Source organism: Petromyzon marinus, chromosome 22 (assembly GCF_048934315.1).
Source record: "Petromyzon marinus isolate PM22_M1 ecotype Great Lakes invasive population chromosome 22, UKy_Petmar_22M1.pri1.0, whole genome shotgun sequence".
Lineage (NCBI taxonomy): Eukaryota > Metazoa > Chordata > Hyperoartia > Petromyzontiformes > Petromyzontidae > Petromyzon > Petromyzon marinus.
Window position 1 is genome coordinate 7,679,589 of NC_133688.1, and position 20,189 is coordinate 7,699,777.

Sequence of the window (20,189 nt, forward strand, 5' to 3'; positions counted from 1 at the left end):
TAACGTTGCAGTGTTATGTAAAACTAATTATTATTGGCCAAGACTAATTAGAGAACCCATCAAAATTGAGAGAAATACAAATAATTTTAACCGCTCTGATAGCTACAGGCTTAGTGTAGCCTGGAAGCGTATTATTAAGTAATGCACAATACATATTACAATTCCTTATAGAGAAATCACAAACTAATTAACTGATTACTAATCTATTATATAATTACAATACCCCCCCCACCTCCGCCTCTGATCTCGAAACCTGATGGGGTTCAATGATGACGTCGTCCTGCACTATTTAAGACCGGAAGCAGGTGGATGGCTTCACAATTCTGGCAAATCGCCCGAAAATGCTGGATGTAATGTCCAGCAAAACGTCGTACTCAAATTGTAAATGTGGATTCACTCTTCAAACCGGTGAGCTGAAGAAGTAACTAATTGGCATTTTGTTAACGTGACACTTTTCTTACTGATTGGCCATGTTGGGTGGTGGAGGGTTGCGACACATTTATACTTACGTGATCTAACCCAAAAACCTTTATTATGAACCAGTTACATTGTTTTAGCAATGGATGGAAACCGGAAAACCCAGAGGAAGCTCAAATGGGGAGAACATCCAAACTCCACTTAGAAAGGTGCCCGAGTCAGGAATCGAAGCCAAGTGCTTCTTGCTGTGAGGCACGAGTGTGTTACCACTGCCCTGCTGCCTATGATACAGAGTAGCTCGCGTGTCTCCTTTGATCGGTATTGAAGCAATATTTTAATTTAATTGCCCCGCCCCCCCACACATAATTACCCAACTCGTGGTTATCTGAATTATCCAGGAGAAATGTGGTTTGCAAATGTATGTCGCAGGGTCAGTGTTACCAGAGAGGATAATGGGCTCCCTCTCCTCGTACTCGCGCAGCACCCAGATGAACAGCCTCGCGAGATCCTGGGGTACACGTGCATCACGGCTCTTTTATAACCAGGGCTGTTCAAGAACAATCGGCAAACCGGTTTTCACTATATTACATTATGTTTTTGTTCATGCTGTTAGAGGTACGAGCCCAGGATGTATTCCTGAAAACCAGAATATGAATCGAAGCAAAGAGATGGGATGGTGGATCGTAACGTGGTACAGAAGCTAAACAGAGGAAGCACTGTAACCCATTGTGCATCTATAATGTACAACCATCTCGGTGTGAAATAGTACGCGTATATTATTGATATATTAAGAAATATTACCTTGTCTATTATACTATATGTATTATTAGTTTATCATCCAAAAAGAATAGTTTACACTTGTATACAAATAGTCGTGTTAAATACAGTATGTGGGGAAAAAAATATTAACATTGTACTTGTACACATTTTAGTCGGGAACGCTCAGGCTTGGGCGCCATCTGGTGCCTCAATGTTACCGTGCAGCGTAAAAAATGTTGGGTCTGAGTGGTAAAGTTGGTAAATTTCGAGTACGTTATGGCGAGGTACCAAAGTACGAAATGTGGGATTGGGTATCAATAAGTTGAGTACGTTGTAGCGAAAGTACACAGAGCAGGAGGGCGCAAATCGGGGTATTACTAGACTGCAAACCGATGAGCACATGACACACACTGAAAATCCTATTGGAGGAGTACATCATCATCAGCGATGATCTAGCCCAGTGGTTCTTAACCTGGGTTCGATCGAACCCCAGGGGTTCGGTGAGTCGATCTCAGGGGTTCGGCAGAGCCCCCGCCGCGGAGGTCCGGACACACTTGAATTATTGTGTAAATTTGTGATGACACACACGGCCCGCTTGGCCATCACTGGCTGCAGATGATCATGCTACACTGCTTGGCCAATCAGCGCTGCGGGGAATTTAGTGCGTACTCAGTAGTCAACGTGTGACTGTTGTTGTCGTACGTCGTGTGATTTCTTTAATATTTTATCCATACTAACTATGTCGGGCAAAAGAAGAAAGTGGTCGGACGAATATGTACAACATGGATTCTCATGTATCATGGAACGTGATGGGAGTGAGCGTCCTATCTGCATGATTTGCAACGCCAAGTTGAGCAACTCTAGTCTTGCACCGGCAAAACTAAAGGAACACTTCTTGAAGCTGCATGGAGACGGGGAATACAAGAACACAACACTTGCTGAATTCAGGGTGAAGAGAGCCAGATTCGATGAAAGGGCCACTCTGCCTGCTCTTGGATTTGTACCTGTTAACAAACCGATCCTGACAGCATCGTACGAAGTTGCTTACCTGATCGCAAAGCAGGGCAAGCCACACACCATTGGTGAAACACTTGTGAAACCAGCTGCATTAAAGATGGCGAATCTGATACTCGGAACAGCGGCCGGAGGTAAATTATCCCAAATTCTCCTTTCAAATGACACCGTCAGTGACAGAATATAAGACATGAGTAAAGACATCTTGGCTCAAGTAGTCGCGGATCTGATTTCAAGCCCGGCAAAATTCAGCCTTCAACTCGACGAAACCACAGACGTTTCTGATCTAAGCCAGCTTGCTGTTTTTGTACGCTATGTGAAAGACGACATGATAAAAGAAGAGTTTTTATTTTGTAAGCCTCTTACAACAACAACGAAGGCAGCCGATGTGAAGAAGCTTGTGGATGACTTCTTCAGAGACAACAATCTTTCATGGGATATGGTTTCTGCAGTTTGTACGGACGGAGCTCCAGTCATGCTGGGAAGAAAGTCTGGTTTTGGTGCGCTAGTAAAGGCCGATGCACCACACATCATTGTGACGCATTGTATTCTGCACAGGCATGCGTTGGCAACAAAAACCTTACCTCCAAAAATGACAGAAGTATTAAAAACTGTGGTGGAATGTGTGAACTATGTGCGAAAAAATGCTCTGAGGCACCGCATCTTCAGTGAGCTGTGTAAAGAAATGGGCTCTGAATTTGAGGTACTTCTGCTCCATTCTAATATTCGGTGGTTATCCCGGGGACAGGTGCTGAATTGTGTTTTTGCCATGCGTGTGGAATTAGCCCTGTTTTTGCAAGAGCACCAACACTGCCATGCAGATTGCTTCAAAAATCCTGAGTTCATTCTCATTTTAGCGTACATGGCTGATATATTCGCAGCTCTCAATTATCTCAATCAGCAGATGCAGGGTGGTGGAGTCAATATCATGGAAGCGGAAGAACACCTGAAGGCTTTTAAAAAAAAGCTACCGTTATGGAAACGACGAACAGAGAACAATAACTTCGCAAACTTCCCGCTTCTGGACGACTGTGCAAGTAAGATCGAAGATGTGTCTGGAATCGGAGATATTTCTGTATCCACGGAACTGAAGCAAACAATTGCCACGCACTTAGATGAGCTTGCAAAGTCTCTCGACGGATATTTCCCTACAAGAGAGTCATATCCAGCATGGGTGAGACAGCCGTTCACGTTTGCTGTTGAAACAGCAGATGTCAATGATGAATTCCTCGACGAAATCATTGAAATTCAGCAGAGCCAGGTTCAACAGCAACTCTTCGGAACAACAACGCTCTCAACGTTTTGGTGTCGACAAATGAACAAGTATCCAGTTATTGCTAAGAAAGCCCTGGATTTTTTTATACCATTTGTTACAACATATCTTTGTGAGCAATCCTTTTCGAGGATGCTGGACATAAAAACGAAGAAAAGGAACAGACTTTGCTGTGAAAATGACATGAGAGTGGCACTTGCCAAGGTGAAGTCACGCATATCTGAACTGATCTCTCAAAGGCAACAGCAGAAGTCACATTGATTTCCAGGTATGTAATTTGTTGTGAGTTTATGCATTGTGTTGGTTTTATTCTTTGAACAAGGTAATGTTCATGCACGGCTCATTTTGTGTACCAGTAAAAAACATATCTATGTCTTGAATTTGAAAAAAATCACATTTTATTTTTCACTAAAGAGGGGTTCGGTGAATGCGCATATGAAACTGGTGGGGTTCGGTACCTCCAACAAGGTTAAGAACCACTGATCTAGCCACTGCTGGATGAAGGCCTCCCAAAGTCGCCGCAGACGCTCACGGTCCGGTGATGCAATAATTCGCCCAGTACCTGCACACGAGCCGATTTCATCACTCCATCTCCAATGGTGGATGTTCCCTTGGGCGCTTAGCCTTTTATGGCTGCCGCTCGGTGTTGTTATTCTCGCCCTCCCTTTGCCCCTCTCCTGCCTGCCTTCCACACATCACCATGTTGTAGCCGCTAATTATGGCATGACGTGTAAATCACATCACAATATGCTACCCAGACTGAGCCAATCAGGAGGATATACAAAAAATAGTGACGGCACACGTGACTTCCATTCATATGGCGTAAACCTATCTAGTTCGATATCAAGATGCGTTTTACGCACGGCAAAAATTGCACATACTCACCAGTGAGTAAATGAACTGTCTCCTGGGAGAACCAGTGCCCCAGACCTGCAGAGAGGTCTCATCCCCTAGCGAATACAGACAGCACAGAGCTTGGTGAAGAGCACACACATGCACGCACAAACATGGCAGAATGAGCTCCGTTCAAACGGGCATGGAAAAACCAGTGCTCATCTCCTGTTTACAGCCACGCAGAGTCAGTGGTGCAACTATGTACAATCACTGTTGGCTTTTCCACAAAGTGGTACTTATTTATCGACTTCTGAGAGATGATGGGCTGAGTTAAATTTGAATCAGGATTTGAACTCGCAACGTTCTGAGCCGCTCGCTCTAACGCCGAGTCATGCGGCTGGTTACACACATGACCACCGCATTACGGTTTCTGTTGAATTCTGAAATTCACACAAGATGCAAAACGTGCATTCAATTAAGTAAACATTTCTCACTACCGGTGTACCTCAATATACATGTATTACATTTGATGACCCACAGGGGGAGGTAGACACTCCGACAGCCCCTCCACCAGTTTCTGCTCAGTCAATTACTGTGTAAACTATTTGCTTTTTAATCACCTGTCTAGTTATTATTCTCCATATTTCCGCTTGAAAGTATCTTAGTTGTGTTGAAAAGTGTTATTTTAGAAAGTTTTTGGGTCAGATAATATTTTTTTGATGTGCAGGATGGTCCCTATGCCCTTTACAAATTATCATTTCTGTTTTAGATAAACCTTGCTTTGAATATATTATGTTTTAGAGAATTAAATTGGGGTCACAAGACAACTGGACCACCCTGTAGAGTACGCTTTTTTGCTTTACCTTCAGGTTTTAAAGAACCAAACCCAAACGATTATTGAGGTAAGCCTGCCCAGACTGTGAAAAATTCTCAATGTGGTGGAGGTGACCGGTGGCTCAACGAGCCTGTTCTGCCAAGATTTCTGGGTTCGAATCCAGGTTCCGCCAATGTCGGGGCACGTGTGACGTTTGTAAAACTTCTCAGTGTAGTAATGAGGTGGATATGTCGTTCGCAATGTGTGCTAGGGACGAATAAGGATATTAACGATACTCACGGAAAAATGCGAGGGCGACGCTTCCAGTGGGGTGATTAACATCGTGTCATTTGGATTTTTGGACCAAAAAATACAAGGCGATAGATGCGAGAAATTTAATAAATGGGATGCAGTAATAGGCTTTCACCAGGATTGGCCAATATTTCTGGTTGCCTAGTCAAGTTGACTGCCTGCTATGGTAAGAATAATGTCTAGGCAAACAAAGTGGAGTGCCAGGTGATTGCAAAGCAGTATTTTTTCATGACTGATCATTATTTTAACGCTGTGGGCACACACGAAATTTATTTTGCCAAAAAGATTTGTTCATGAAGCCATCCAGATATATAAACACAGTCACAATTTAAACTGAGAAGATGGGTACAAACTGAGCAATCATTGGAAGGACGTTATTAACCAGTTTAGGTCATAACTGGCTGTGATGTTCCTATCCTACCTACCTATGTTAGCAGTTATTTTCGACTCTCTGAGCTACATTCAATAACACAGCCACCGTTAGCTGTGTTACTAAATGGCGGCTTGCCATTCTTTTCCACCTCCATGTAGCCACTGCACTGTCCGAGCTCTCGCCGAGCTTACATTTACAAGCAAATTTCTTACATTAACATGCAAATCTCTCACAATACAATGGCCACCCCCCACAGCTCCGTAGTACCTATCCCACATGGGCATTAGCTGCCCTGCCCATCTCTAAACCATTTGTAAACAGCTCTTTGATTGGTGTAGACCTACTGCAGATTAGGGAGACCTCTCCTACATTAACATTAACTGCCCCGCCCATCTCTAAACCTTTATAAAGAGCCTGCCTCGGCAGATTTACCCCTCTTTTTTCACCTGAATATGATTGCTTGTGTTGCGATCGAAACGTTGTGATATTATTTTTTTTACCTACGTGGCTTTTGCCGATTGAGCCAAAGAATATAGTATTTTTTTATTTTACACAGTTGCTGAGCAAAGGCCCAAAGTGTCAAGTGACCAGCAGGAAATGGCACTATCAAAGTTGGAATAGATCAGAGTTCTGGAATTTTGTGAATCGACTTAAGGGTATTATCAGAGCTTGGGAAAAAAGGCGATGGGAGGGAATTCCAAGGTGGAGCAGTGCGAGAGAAGGTGCAGGAAGAGAAGTGCTGTGCCCTGCGGTGTGGTGATGGCTGAACACTGGATGCATTTGCACGGTCTACAGCCACTTGGCAGTGGCATCTCTCTCTCATGTGTGACAAGTGTACGACATCACAAGGGAGGGGAGAGACATTGAGGCCTGTGTCCTGAATGACTATGCAATTCAGGCTCAGCTTTGACTCAAATTCAAACTGTGTAGTTAACAGGAACCGTATAGAGATGCAATGAACAAAAAAGTCTACGTTTGCTCACGTTTTGCCAGATAAACCTTGTGGATCAGACTGGGAAGCACATGTCCATCCTCTATGTTGAAGTTGTCGTGAGGTCCGAACACATTGGTGGGGATGACGGAGGTGAACCTGCAGCCATGCTGCTCCCAGTAGCCCCTGCAGCAGAAACCGACACAGCCCTGAGCCCACGCAGGATCACAGCAACAGGCAACGGCTTCCAACCATCACCACCGCTGCCGCCACTGTGGCCCAACAGCAGCAGCATGACAAAGCACTGCGTCATGTAAGGAACACTTAAAATCGGCACCCACAAGTTCTGTTACCAAGGTCCTGAATGAGCAAGCATCCTTAAAGGTAAAAACTATACATTTCACATCTCACCAATGTTAAGGAAGAAACCCAAAGTGTTTTATATGCATACTAGCGGGAAGTACCCGGCGTTACCTGAGCGAAAAAGACACACACACATTGACTTATACACACAGTGACTTATACACACACAGACATCAACTTCCAAACACACACACACATGGACTCAAACATACAGACATCTACGTACACACACACACATGGAGTTACACACACACATCGACTCACACACACACACACATTGAGTTACACACACATCGACTCACACACACACACATGGAGTTACACACACATCGACTTGCACACACACATAGACTAACAACAACAACAACCGCCATTCGCCACTGAGTGGTGGTGACGTCACCACGATGCTTGTGCCAGGCCATGTGCACCTTGAGGCCACGTGAAGTGTCAAACGCCCGCTGGCATGAGGTCACGGGGCAGACCCAAGTGCCACGGGTCGACTGAGTGAGATGACTGAGATGACTGGCTGATGCACCACCTGTGCCCTCTACTGTGCCAACTTGCTGTGTCTTAGCCACCCGGCGCTCCGCTCGTTGTTGTGAGCGTCGCTCTTCCGCCCTCCGTTGTTGTTGGAGGGCGACTGCCTCCAACTGCCCAGTCACGTCCTTCACGAGCCTCCTCCACAGAGGCCAATCTTGTCACTGCTGGTACCAGACATCGGCAAGTCCACTCAGCTCCACATCCTCCTGTACCACATCACTCCATCTCTTCTCTAACCCGTGCCGCGCCCATTTAGCCCCCTCGATCCAGCCGAACAAAAGCTGTTTAGAGGCATGCGGTGGCTGGGCATGCGGGCTACATGGCCCAGCCAACGTAGCCTTGCCTGCCGGAGGAGCTCACCGATGGGACTTTGTCCAGATCTTTCAAGGATTTGTGAGCTCCTCACACAATCCAGCCTGATTAAACCCAGGATGGATCATAGGCAGGCCAGCCTAAATGTTTCTAACCGGCGAAGATGTTCCATTAGGGGGCGTCCACGTTTTGCAAGCGTAGAGAAGGGAGGGAATGACTGTGGCCGAGAAGACCTGAAGCTTCGTGTGGAGTGACAGACCAGGTAGCTTCCACACAGCGTTACGCAACCGATGAAAAGATAATGCCGCTCAACTGATTCGGAGTGAGACCTCTGCTGTTAAACCGGAGCTGGTCATGAGCACACTTCCCAGGCATGGGAAACTCTCCACTCTCTCCGCAACTGCCCTAACACCAAATGGGAGTTGTGGGGGTGGAGTGTCCGATAGTACCCAGGCAAGTGCTTAGTTTTGGTGGGGCTGATGGTAAGGCCCCACCTCTTAGTGGTAAGCTCCAGTTTCAGCAGCAGTGCCTCCAACTCCTCCTCTGAGTGAGCAGCAATTACCAGACCATCGGCATATGTAAAATGGTTGAGCAATAGGGAGCCATCCCTTGACCTTACCAGGGCATCGATCAGCCTCCCATTGTATCTGTACCAGATGGAAATTCCTCCAGTACAGCTATTGAAGGCTTCACGAACTACGTGGTCGAAATAAATGTTAAATAATGTGGGAGCCAGAGGATATCCCTGTGACACCCCAAGGTGAACAGGTAATGGCTCCGACTCCCGACCACGTAGTTTTACCTGGCCCCGCTCACCATCATGAAGGTCCTTAATGATCGTGAGCAGAGGGTCAGTGACTCCGAAAGCACGAAGAACAACCCAGAACCCAAGCCTGCTGATGGTATCATAGGCCTTGCCCAGGTCAATAAAGCAGAGACGTAGGTCTTGTTGGAATTCACTACACCTCTGCTGTAGCAGACGGACACACACACACAGCGACTCACACACACACATCGACTTACACACTCATATGGACTTACACACACATATTGACGCACACACACACATACATCGACTTACACACACACAAATACATGGACACACACACACATTGACTAGCACACACACAGACATACAGCTACTCACACACACACACATCGACTTACACACACACACACATCGACCCACACACACAAACATATCGACTTACACACACATGGACTCACACACACACACATATCGACTCACACACACACACATCGACTGACACACATCGACCCACACACAAACACATCGACTTACACACACGTCGACTTACAAATGCACATGGACTCACGCAGACACACATTTCGACGTACACACACATTGACTGACACACATGGACACACACACACAGATCGTCTAACACACACATCGACTTAAACACACACTGCACACACACATGGACGTACACAAACACAGCGACTGTCACACACATACATTGACTCACACACACATTGATGCACACACACACGGACTCGCACAGATGCAACGCACACACATATATGGACTCACACGCACACATGGACGTACACACTAACTTTTATATAGACTAAATAAGTTTGTAAATAATCGTTTTCTATATATGTGACTTTAGCAAAAGAAGTAAGGGAGAGGGGAAATGCACATGTGTATAATAAGTAAGTAATTAGGAGCGACCACAAGGGTGTTCCGACATTTTGGTGAAAACATTTGCTGCGAGCAAAAGTGGCAAATAAATGAAAGTGAATGAATACAAAATGAACGTAACCTACCTGTAACTATGAGCAGATGCGCACCAATCTAGATCTGAAGTTTTCGTGACTCCACTTCCATGGTGAATTTGATAAATGGGTGTATGGAGTTAATGTGGTTGAGAAATTGGTTCAATGCTGGCAGGCCATGTGGCTAAATGACGAAAGTGTCATTCACATACTCTTTGGTTCTATTCGGTAAAGTCACATAAAAGTATAAAACAACAAAAAATAAAAAATAAAAATTCACGACGTTTCGGCCACAACACAAGTGGCCTTCATCAGGTGAAGGGTCCAAACTGTCTCGAGGACAGCGCTGGAGTGAACACAGCCAAGCTCAGACCGCGACCTTTAAGCTTGTGCAAGAGGAATTAAGGTGCCTTGACAAAGGAATAAGCATAAAAATTTGCATTTAATTGGCGGACTTAGCATGATGAACGGTGTAGAGGGGGTGAACATGTGCAGACCAGCGAGGGGGGGAGGGGGAGTTTACATATTGATGGTGTGAAAAGGGAATTTAAGCAGCTGTGAAGGTTTGGGATACCACTACTTGAAAAAATATACTGTACCATTGAAAATTAGTTTAATGTTTGGTTCGATTTAGAACATCTTTCCAATGGTTGCTTAATTTGAAACCATCTTCTCGGTTGAAATTGTGTCTGTGTTTGTAAATCTGAATTGCCTCGTGAACAAATCTCTGATAAAAACCCGTGGGTTTACAAAGAACCTTGATATCGGAGAAAATTATATCGTGATCACCCACAGCGTTGTAACAGTGATCAGCTACGGCAGAAGAATTCGTTCTGCCGTGTTTCAAATCTGATTTGTGCTCGCGAATTCGGTCAGAGACATGTCGTTTCGTGTCCCCGATATAGCACTCACCACAGGTGCAGATCAATCTGTAAACTCCGGGGTACTGTAAGTCAGGAATGACATCCTTTACGGAAGGGATCAGGTCACGGATTTTGTGTACTGTATTGAACCGGACCAGGATCTTGTGTTTGTTTAGAATTTTGGAGATCTTTTTAGTAACGCCTGCTATATATGGCAGTGTGATAGTTTTGATCGGAGTATCAAGTGGTTGTTTCTGTATGGAGGGAGAAACAGCTTGGCGGATGGTACGGTCAGAGTAACCATTCCTTTTGAGGGTCAGGTGTACATGTTTTAATTCACTGGTCAGGTGGTGTTGGTCCGAAATGCAATGAGCCCTGTGGTATAACGTTTTGATGAGATAATTATTTTGTGTTGGGTGGTGGTGGGAATCAGGTTTCAAGTAGGAATCTGTGTGGGTGGGTTTCCTGTAGACAATGTCCCAATGAGCCATCAGGTCTCCTCTCAAACAGAACATTCAAGAATGGCAACTTGCCATCTTTCTCCACTTCCATGGTGAATTTGATGGCGGGGTGTCTGGAATTAATGTGGTCTAGGAAAAGGTTCAAAGCCGGGAGGCCATGTGGCCAACTGACGAAAGTGTCGTCTACATATCTCTTCCACAAGGAAAGTCTGAGGGTGGAAGTCTGGATGGCGTCTGATTCAAATTTCTCCATGAAAATATTGGCTATCAAAGGTGACAAGGGGGATCCCATGGGGGTACCCTCATTTTGTTTGTAGAAGGAGCCATTCCAAGTAAAGTAGGTATTGTTGAGGCAGTGCCTAACCAGTGCAGGTGTATCGGGGTCTAGTCCATGTTGGACCAAATTTTCAGTTATTTCAATGGTATCAGGTACTGGGACCTTGGTGAACAAAAAGACTACATCGAAGCTGACAAGGATAACCTCAGGGGACAGTACAACGTCTTTGACCATAGAGACCAATTGGGCTGAGTTAAGTACTGCTGAGGCGGTCTTGCCAGTGAAAGGCAGTAAGGTATCTGACAGAAAATGGGCTAGTCTATAGGTAGGGGAGTTGATCGCAGATACGATGGGTCGTAGTAGGGTGCCCTCTTTATGAATCTTGGGAAGACCATAGAATCTAGGGGGTCTTGCAGCAGAAGGTTTTAGGGAGGGACGTTTAGGTGGGTCGATTAGGGAGGTCGAACTTTTAGTAGGGTCATTTTTAATTTTTGAGTAACTTCCATCGTTGAGCAGATTCTGGATTTTGTAGTTGTATGAATCTTTATCCATAATTACAGTAGCGTTAGTCTTAGTTCTTTCGGTAAAGTCACGTTGAAGGGAAACAATAAAATAATAAAATATATATAAAACAATACAAATACAGTAGCGTTGCCTTTATCGGCTGAGAAGATGACTATGTCACGTCTGTTTTTTAAATTCGCGAGTTCAGAGCGTTCATTTTTGCTGATGTTGCTAATGGGTTTCTTAGCATTCTTAAGAATAGTGGCTATGTCAGATCTCACAACGTCTGCTTGGATGTGTCCTACGCCTTTGAGGGCAACATCGACCTGAGAGATGATATCATCTACTGGTATGTGTTTTGGGGTGACAGCAAAATTTAGCCCCCTAGCCAGTACTGAACGCTCTGAACTCGCGAATTTAAAAAAAAACAGACGTGACATAGTCATCCTCTCAGCCGATAAAGGCAACGCTACTGTAATTATGGATAAAGATTCATAGAACAACAAAATCCAGAATCTGCTCAACGATGGAAGTTACTCAAAATAAAAAATGACCCTACTAATAGACTAGCGATAAAAAAACTAACAAGATCATCACAAGTTCGACCTCCCTAATCGACCCAACTAAACATCCCTCTCTAAAACCTTCTGCTGCAAAACCCCCTAGATTCAATGGTCTTCCCAAGATTCATAAAGAAGGCACCCCACTACGACCCATTGTATCCACGATCAACTCCCCTACCTATAGACTAGCCCGTTTTCTGTCAGATACCTTGCTGCCTTTCACTGGCAAGACCGCCTCAGCAGTACTTAACTCAGCCCAATTGGTCTCTATGGTCAAATACGTTGTACTGTCCCCTGATGATATCCTTGTCAGCTTCGATGTGGTCTCTTTGTTCACCAAGGTCCCAGTACCTCATACCATTGAAATAATTGAAAATTTGGTCCAACATGGACTAGACCCCGATACACCTGCACTGGTTAGGCACTGCCTCAACAATACCTACTTTACTTGGAATGGCTCCTTCTACAAACAAAATGAGGGTACCCCCATGGGATCCCCCTTGTCACCAGTGATAGCCAATATTTTCATGGAGAAATTTGAATCAGACGCCATCCAGACTTCCACCCTCAGACCTTCCCTGTGGAAGAGATATGTAGACGACACTTTCGTCATTTGTCCACATGGCCTCCCGACTTTGAACCTTTTCCTAGACCACATTAATTCCAGACACCCCGCCATCAAATTCACCATGGAAGTGGAGAAAGATGACAAGCTGCCATTCTTGGATGTTCTGTTTGAGAGGAGACCTGATGGCTCATTGGGACATTCTGTCTACAGGAAACCCGCCCACACAGATTTCTACTTGAAACCTGATTCCCACCACCACCCACGCAAAAGAATCCTCTCATCAAAACGTTATACCACAGGGCTCATTGCATTTCGGACCAACACCACCTGACCAGTGAATTAAAACATGTGCATCTGGCCCTCAAAAGGAATGGATACTCTGACCGTACCATCCGCCAAGCTGTTTCTCCCTCCATACAGAAACAACCACTTGATACTCCGATCAAAACTATCACACTGCCATATATAGCAGGCGTTACTAAAAAGATCTCCAAAATTCTAAACAAACACAAGATCCTGGTCCGGTTCAATACAGTACACAAAATCCGTGACCTGATCCCTTCCGTAAAGGATGTCATTCCTGACTTACAGTACCCCGGAGTTTACAGATTGATCTGCACCTGTGGTGACTGCTATATCGGGGAGACGAAACGACATGTCTCTGACCGAATTCGCGAGCACAAATCAGATTTGAAACACGGCAGAACGAATTCTTCTGCCGTAGCTGATCACTGTTACAACGCTGTGGGTGATCACGATATAATTTTCTCCGATACCAAGGTTCTTTGCAAACCCACGGGTTTTTATCAGAGATTTGTTCACGACGCAATTCAGATTTACAAACACAGACACAATTCCAACCGAGAAGATGGTTTCAAATTAAGCAACCATTGGAAAGATGTTCTAAATCGAACCAAACATTAAACTAATTTTCAATGGTACAGTATATTTTTTCAAGTAGTGGCATCCCAAACTTTCACAGCTGCTTAAATTCCCTTTTCACACCATCAATATGTAAACTCCCCCTCCCCACCTCGCCAGTCTAAATGCTAATTTTTCTGCTAATTCCTTTGTCAAGGCACCTCAATTCCTCTCACACAAGCTTAAAGGTCGCGGTCTGAGCTTGGCTGTGTTCACTCCAGCGCTGTCCTCGAGACAGTCTGGTCCCTTCACCTGATGAAGGCCACTTGTGTTGTGGCCAAAACGTCGTGAATTTTTATTTTTTTTATTTTTTGTTGTTTTATACTTTTACGTGACTTTACCGAATAGAACCAAAGAGTATGGATCCTTGCAGTCACGAAAGCTTCAAATCTAGAATTGTCATCCACATATCTCTTCCATAAGGAAGGACGTAGGGTGGATGTCTGGATGGCATCTGTTTAAAATTTCTCCATGAAAACATTCGCTATCACTGGTGACAAGGGGGAACCCATGGGGGTACCCTCATTTTGTTTGTAGAAAGTATTCCAGGTGAAGTAAGTGTTGGTAAGGCAGTGCCTAACCAGTCTTCAATTATTGCTATGGTGTCAGGTACTGGAACCTTGGTGAACAGAGAAACCACATCAAAGCTGACGAGACAATCATCTGGGGACAGTGAAATGTCCTTGATTAGAGAAACCAAGTGAGCTGAGTTATGTACTGCTGAGGTAGTCTTGCCAGTGAAAGGAAGCAAGGTATCAGACAGAAAACTGGCCAGTTTGTAGGTAGGTGAGTTGATTGTGGACACGATGGGCCGAAGTGGAGTGCCTTCTTTATGGATCTTAGGAAGCCGATAGAATCTGGGTGGTCTAGCAGCCGAAGGTTTTAGGGAGAGCCGTTTGACTGGTTCGATTAGAGAAGTCCAACTGGAAATGATATTGTTGTTTTTTGTAGTCAGGCTGTTAGTAGGATCTTTATTGATTTTGGAGTAGCTACCATCATTGAGAAGGTCCTGGATTTTGTTGTTGTATGTGGTTTAATCCATGATGACAGTGGCATTGCCCTTGTCGGCCGAAAGGATGTTACTAATGGGTTTCTTAGCATTTTTAAGGATGGTGGCAATTTCAGCTCTAGCAACGTCTGTCGGGATGTGTCCCAAGCCTTTGAGGACTACGTTGACCTGGGAGATTATATCCTCCACTGGGAAATGTTTATGGGTAACTGCAAAATTCAACCCTTTAGCTAGTACCGATTTTAGGCTGTCAGAAATTTGGATGTTACTCTGATTGATTTTTTTAACGTGTGGATCTGGCTTATTTTTTGACTGGAGGTTGAATTTAGCGATCAAGTTAGCTTTACATTTGGGTTGACATTGAATTAACAGAGGAGACTGTCATGTTATCTACACGGTCCCAATCAGAAGTGGACATTTTTTCTGTTAATATTAGGTGTGATTGTAACAGTCTTGTCTAAATTATCCAGTTCAAATCGGAGCAATATTATTCTCTCTGAGATCAGTGATAGGCTAGCTTTAAACAAGATCTGTTTAGCGTTAGAAGAAGTGACAGCAGCAGAAGTGAGTGTAAATGCGATAGGTATTACCTTGTTGTCACGTGTTGTATATGGCCCCCTTTTTCCATCATTAATATTAACAAGAAATTTGCCGATACATATATTTTTTTAGAGAAATAAATAAAGAAAACATGCAAAAGTCAGCACCAGCAAAACACCAGGTGTTGATAAGTAATGAGAACTGAAGGAGGGCCAGGATGGCGGAATTATCGCAACCTTGCTCAAGGGAGAGATAAAGCCTAATGAATGACGCACACGTCACCCATGCAGGCAGAGAGGAGAGAGTTCGCGTTAGCCACAGCCATAGTTAAGTCAAAAAGCTCAACCATTTATCCTGCATTGTTTTTAAAGTAACGTTAAAGTTCGAAATTCAACAACAGGAGTAGGCTAAAATTATCGATCCTCGCGCTCGTTCCAATTGGAGACAAGGTTATGAGCTACATCAATGAACCATTGCCCATTTGCTAATCCAATACTGAATGTTAATTCATTTTTAATACGTTTCTGTACAACCTGACCAAAGCGTATGACAAACACAGAATTTTACTACAGTCAAAACGAATTCTCTAACTTCAGGACATAGGCGAATAATAGGGCAGTGTTGACTCAAGGGCAATGGAAGAGAAGCAGAGGCGCCTTTGTCTAAATCGTAGCGTGAGAGAGCGGACAGATGCCAAGCAATTATTTCAGCACCTGCGTTCACAAGGCTGGGAAAACGTAGATAACGCTCCCCCACCACAGCTAGGATAACACACCACACGGGCAGGCCGAGAGGAGGGAGCAGAGAGAGAGATGCCTTGAAATTCCTTGCTAACGAAGGCATCAGCAGACCTAAGCAAACAAAGTAAGTTAAAGAAATTACAAGACAGTCACACCGAACATTGATACTAATACTATTCACCTTAAAATGACGAGGCCCGGATAGCGGGGTGAATCACAACCTGGTCGAACATAAAACTACATGATACTTGAGCGATGTTAAACCGGGGGCCAAGGAAAAAGAGTCTCCTGGCCACCTTTGTCTTCCTGCAGCACATGATAAGAATATGCATACGCTAAAGAGAGCACCTTCCCTTGAAATAAAATCAAACACCACGATGGGAAACTAACACAACCGACCTCGAGCCACATACAGAATCATAACTGTAAGACTATGGTGGAATAAAATGTTAACTTAAAAAAAACCTTAACGAACGTGGACTCACAGGGAAGGTCGCACCGGAGGGAATATCGCCCCTCCCTCCAGGATGTGCAACACAGACAGAGACGTCTGTGAGACGATTTGTAACACCTGTTGTTATGGTTTGTGGAAAGAGGAGGGCAACAGAGCTGTGCCGTAAATGACGCACACAAGGACACACATACGAACGGACGCACATACGGACACACACTCCAGACCACGACACACAGCTAAATCAAAAGCTCCACCCTGTGGGGAGGAGTCAAGAGGAGGGATTTTGGCATAAAAGAGGACACTACAGCATTGAAACCTCAGTTCGTCAGAAACTCAGCTGAGTTCGTCCGGAACTCAGCTGAGCTACCGCCAGGAGCTCAGCTGAGCTCATCAGCTGAGTTCATCAGCTCATCGGGGATCAGCATCAGCGGAGCTCAGCTCATCAGCTGAGTTCACCAGCTCGGCTCAGCTCATCAGCAAGGAGCTCATCAGCTCAGCTGAGCTTGCCAGCTCGGCTCATCCCTGCGTGGGATCGGCCTCTTGTCGACGCGGAGGAGGTCTCTGCCGCCCGCCGGAGTGGTGAGGGTCGCTGTTTAGAGACGAGGCTACGTGGTGCGAGTCGACATCATCAAAAGTAGCATTGCAACGAACGTATATCAACAGCCAGCGACACCACCGCACGCTACCAGCGAGCTGCGTGCGCTATCTACCGACAGGTCATCGCAACTACAACAACCGGTGTCAACAGCCAGCGACACCACCGCACGCTACCAGCGAGCTGCGTGCGCCATCTACCGACGGGCCATCGCAACTACAACAGCGTGTCGGCTCACCAACCTACGTCAGCCGAACCGAATCAACCACGGTGACAGAAGAATCGACTGATACGTATGACGCGCACTGCCCCCCACCACACGACAAACCAGGCGTCTGTTTGACGCAAAGAATCAACTCCGAACACTGACTATTCAACCCAATTTATATCCCTCACTATACACGAGTCAGGAACCAAAAGTCAATCCAAAACGTGAACCATCTGTGGCCGTGGAAGCATCGCTACAAATCGGGTGATAACAGTCCGTCGTTTATAAGTATATTCATAATTTTCCTCCTTAATATTTTGTTTTGGGCTGTACTTATAATTGCATAAATTACCAACCGATCCATCAATACAAATTAATCCTTGACCCCTTTGCCATGGAGCTACGCTCACGTGGGGGAATAGCGTATCCAACTGGCTTCCTTATCAGGCAAACTGGCCCATAATTAATTAAACGTTGGCCCAAGATAAGGATATCAGGGGAGAGAGCGCTCCCCACCGCACACCCTCACTCTAAGCCATTTCGGTAATCATATAATCTGTCCGATGGATATGTTGATATATTTGTGCCTTTGGGAATAATAACTGTTTTGATCGCCTTTTCGTATGAATATCATCATATAATCTTTAAGTACCTTTCATTACTGATCGCCGCACGTACCCGTGTACTCTACAGAATACTCTACTGTTCCGTGACCCAATGTGCTAACGTGATAAGGGTTGCATATGATCAATAATGAGTGCAGTACTGCGTGAACAATTCAAGTGTAATCATTTATTATAAAGTTAAGGTTTTTATTTAGATTAGCATATGCATGTTTTAACGACTCTCTCTCTCTCTCACCAACCGAGCTCGCGTTACGCGGCGGAATTAACCACAGGTGCTGTTGTCAAAGTGAAACAACCCAGTCATTGATGAGACTGTGTTGATACTGTGTTGTAATTCCAAGCCGAAAGTTGCATCTTTTAGAGTTAAGGTTTAATTAGAAATAAATTGATTAATGCAGAAGTGGTCGTGTGATTCTTTCTTGAAATCTATGCATAAGAACTGGTGCTGCGTTGAGATATGAACTTGGTGACCTAAAATATAAACACACTAAACAGCGAAGCCGCGTTGACCCTGGCATACCGCATCACACTAGCATAACTGCATACGATTAATTCTATTATCCCGATTGATAACCGACCCTCGTCAACGAGGCGGGGTCTGATTATCATAAAGGCTGTCATTAACATAACCACACCCACTCACATAAATTAATACGATTATATCTCGAATTAGCATAATTTATATGCATAATTGCACACATTAACATAATTTCAGATATATTATGCAAACTTCAAATTTCATTTTTTTTTTATTATTTTCATAAAATTTTCACACAACCCACATATACAACACATGGCATCTCTTGAGGACCGTTAGCGACTCGATTAGTTGCGCCTTCTTATCCCGTTGTCTGTTAAAAGCTCTAACAGAAGTGTGGAAATCTTTCCCGTAGAGGTGGTTCAATCTAGATTTGAAGTTTTCGTGACAAACGTAATTGACATAACGTCACTGCTCAACCCCCATACTGAGGCGGCAAGTGTAAATAGGATAGAATGAAGACGTAATAGCAATGAGTATATTTATTGGTTTGCCCCTGTGCAGTAAGTGATATTACGTGACTGCTTATGCCTCAAGAGTACAGAAAAAGGCTATTCTTCCCCTCAAACCTGTTTTTTGTGAGCAGAACAGTGATATTTAGAAATGTACCTATTTTCAAAGAGAAAACGTGTGCATAAGTGACATGCCCTCACATAAAGACGTGGTCGCTAAAGCAAAGATAGTGGGGAATAATAGGCATTTTGAATGTATCAATTTAAAAGTAGCACTTAGTAGTCGGGGAGAAAAATCGTGTTACTGTCATAATAAAATCTAAACTAGAAACATAATTTTTTGTCTGTCTGTCTGTCCATCTGTGTGTGGACGCAACTTGCGAAGGATTTGGCTCACAAACCGTGGGGTTTACTTTAAAAAAAAAAGTAGCCAGGTACCATGCCATAAGCCCCGTGGTGAGCCAGCGCTATTCCGTTTTCCATACCGTCAACTTTAAAGTACTTTATTTGGCGATTTTGTGCAGTTGTCGTTTATTAATGTTTGTGATCAGACAACTAATATTTCTATTTCTTGCTTCTTTCGCTCAACTCACGTACATAGAAACCTATTATTTTAATAATCACCTTGGAAATATTACTATCTTTTTGTTTGTGTGCTGATAACTCAAATTTCTAAATGTACTTGGTGAATATTATCTATTATTGTGTCTAAGTCCTTGTGTGCGTGTGAGTCCATGTGCATGTCTGCCACGATGTGTATGTGTGTGTACGTCCGTGTGTGTGTATCAGTCGATGTGTGTGCGAGTCCATGTGTGTGTGCGTGAGTTGATATGTCTGTGAGTCAGTCGATGTGTGTGTGTTAGTCAATGTGTGTGCGTGGTGTGTGTTTGTACACAACTAATATTTAACAAATAGGTTACTAAATTTAGAAATAATAGTCTGTGTATCTAAGTCCATGTGTGCGTGTGACTCGATGTGCGTGTCTGCGTCAATGTGTGTGTGTGAGTCGATGTGTCTGTGTGAGTCGATGTGTGTGTGTGTGTGAGTGGCTGTGTGTGTGGGGAGCGGTGGTGTAGCGGTTAGCGCGCTGCGCCATAAACCTGACGACCCGGGTTCGATTCCCCCTCACGGCCAACACCAGTGACGATTATCTGAACCGGTCCCGGGCCTCCCCTAGGTCGACTC

General features: G+C 44.5%; 1 protein-coding gene across 3 annotated transcripts in view; it reads right to left on the reverse strand.

Annotated features, from left to right (window-relative positions):
- Positions 1-20,189, reverse strand: part of GFUS (GDP-L-fucose synthase) — a 62,870-nt gene that overhangs the window by 4,574 nt on the left and 38,107 nt on the right. For all 3 annotated transcript variants that reach the window (XM_076068678.1, XM_076068679.1, XM_076068677.1), the window contains exons 6-8: positions 6,780-6,913; positions 4,349-4,413; positions 859-925 (exon numbers count right to left, since the gene is read on the reverse strand). In XM_076068678.1, the coding sequence (XP_075924793.1) occupies positions 859-925; positions 4,349-4,413; positions 6,780-6,913 (266 nt within the window). The remainder of the gene's footprint in view (positions 1-858; positions 926-4,348; positions 4,414-6,779; positions 6,914-20,189) is intronic.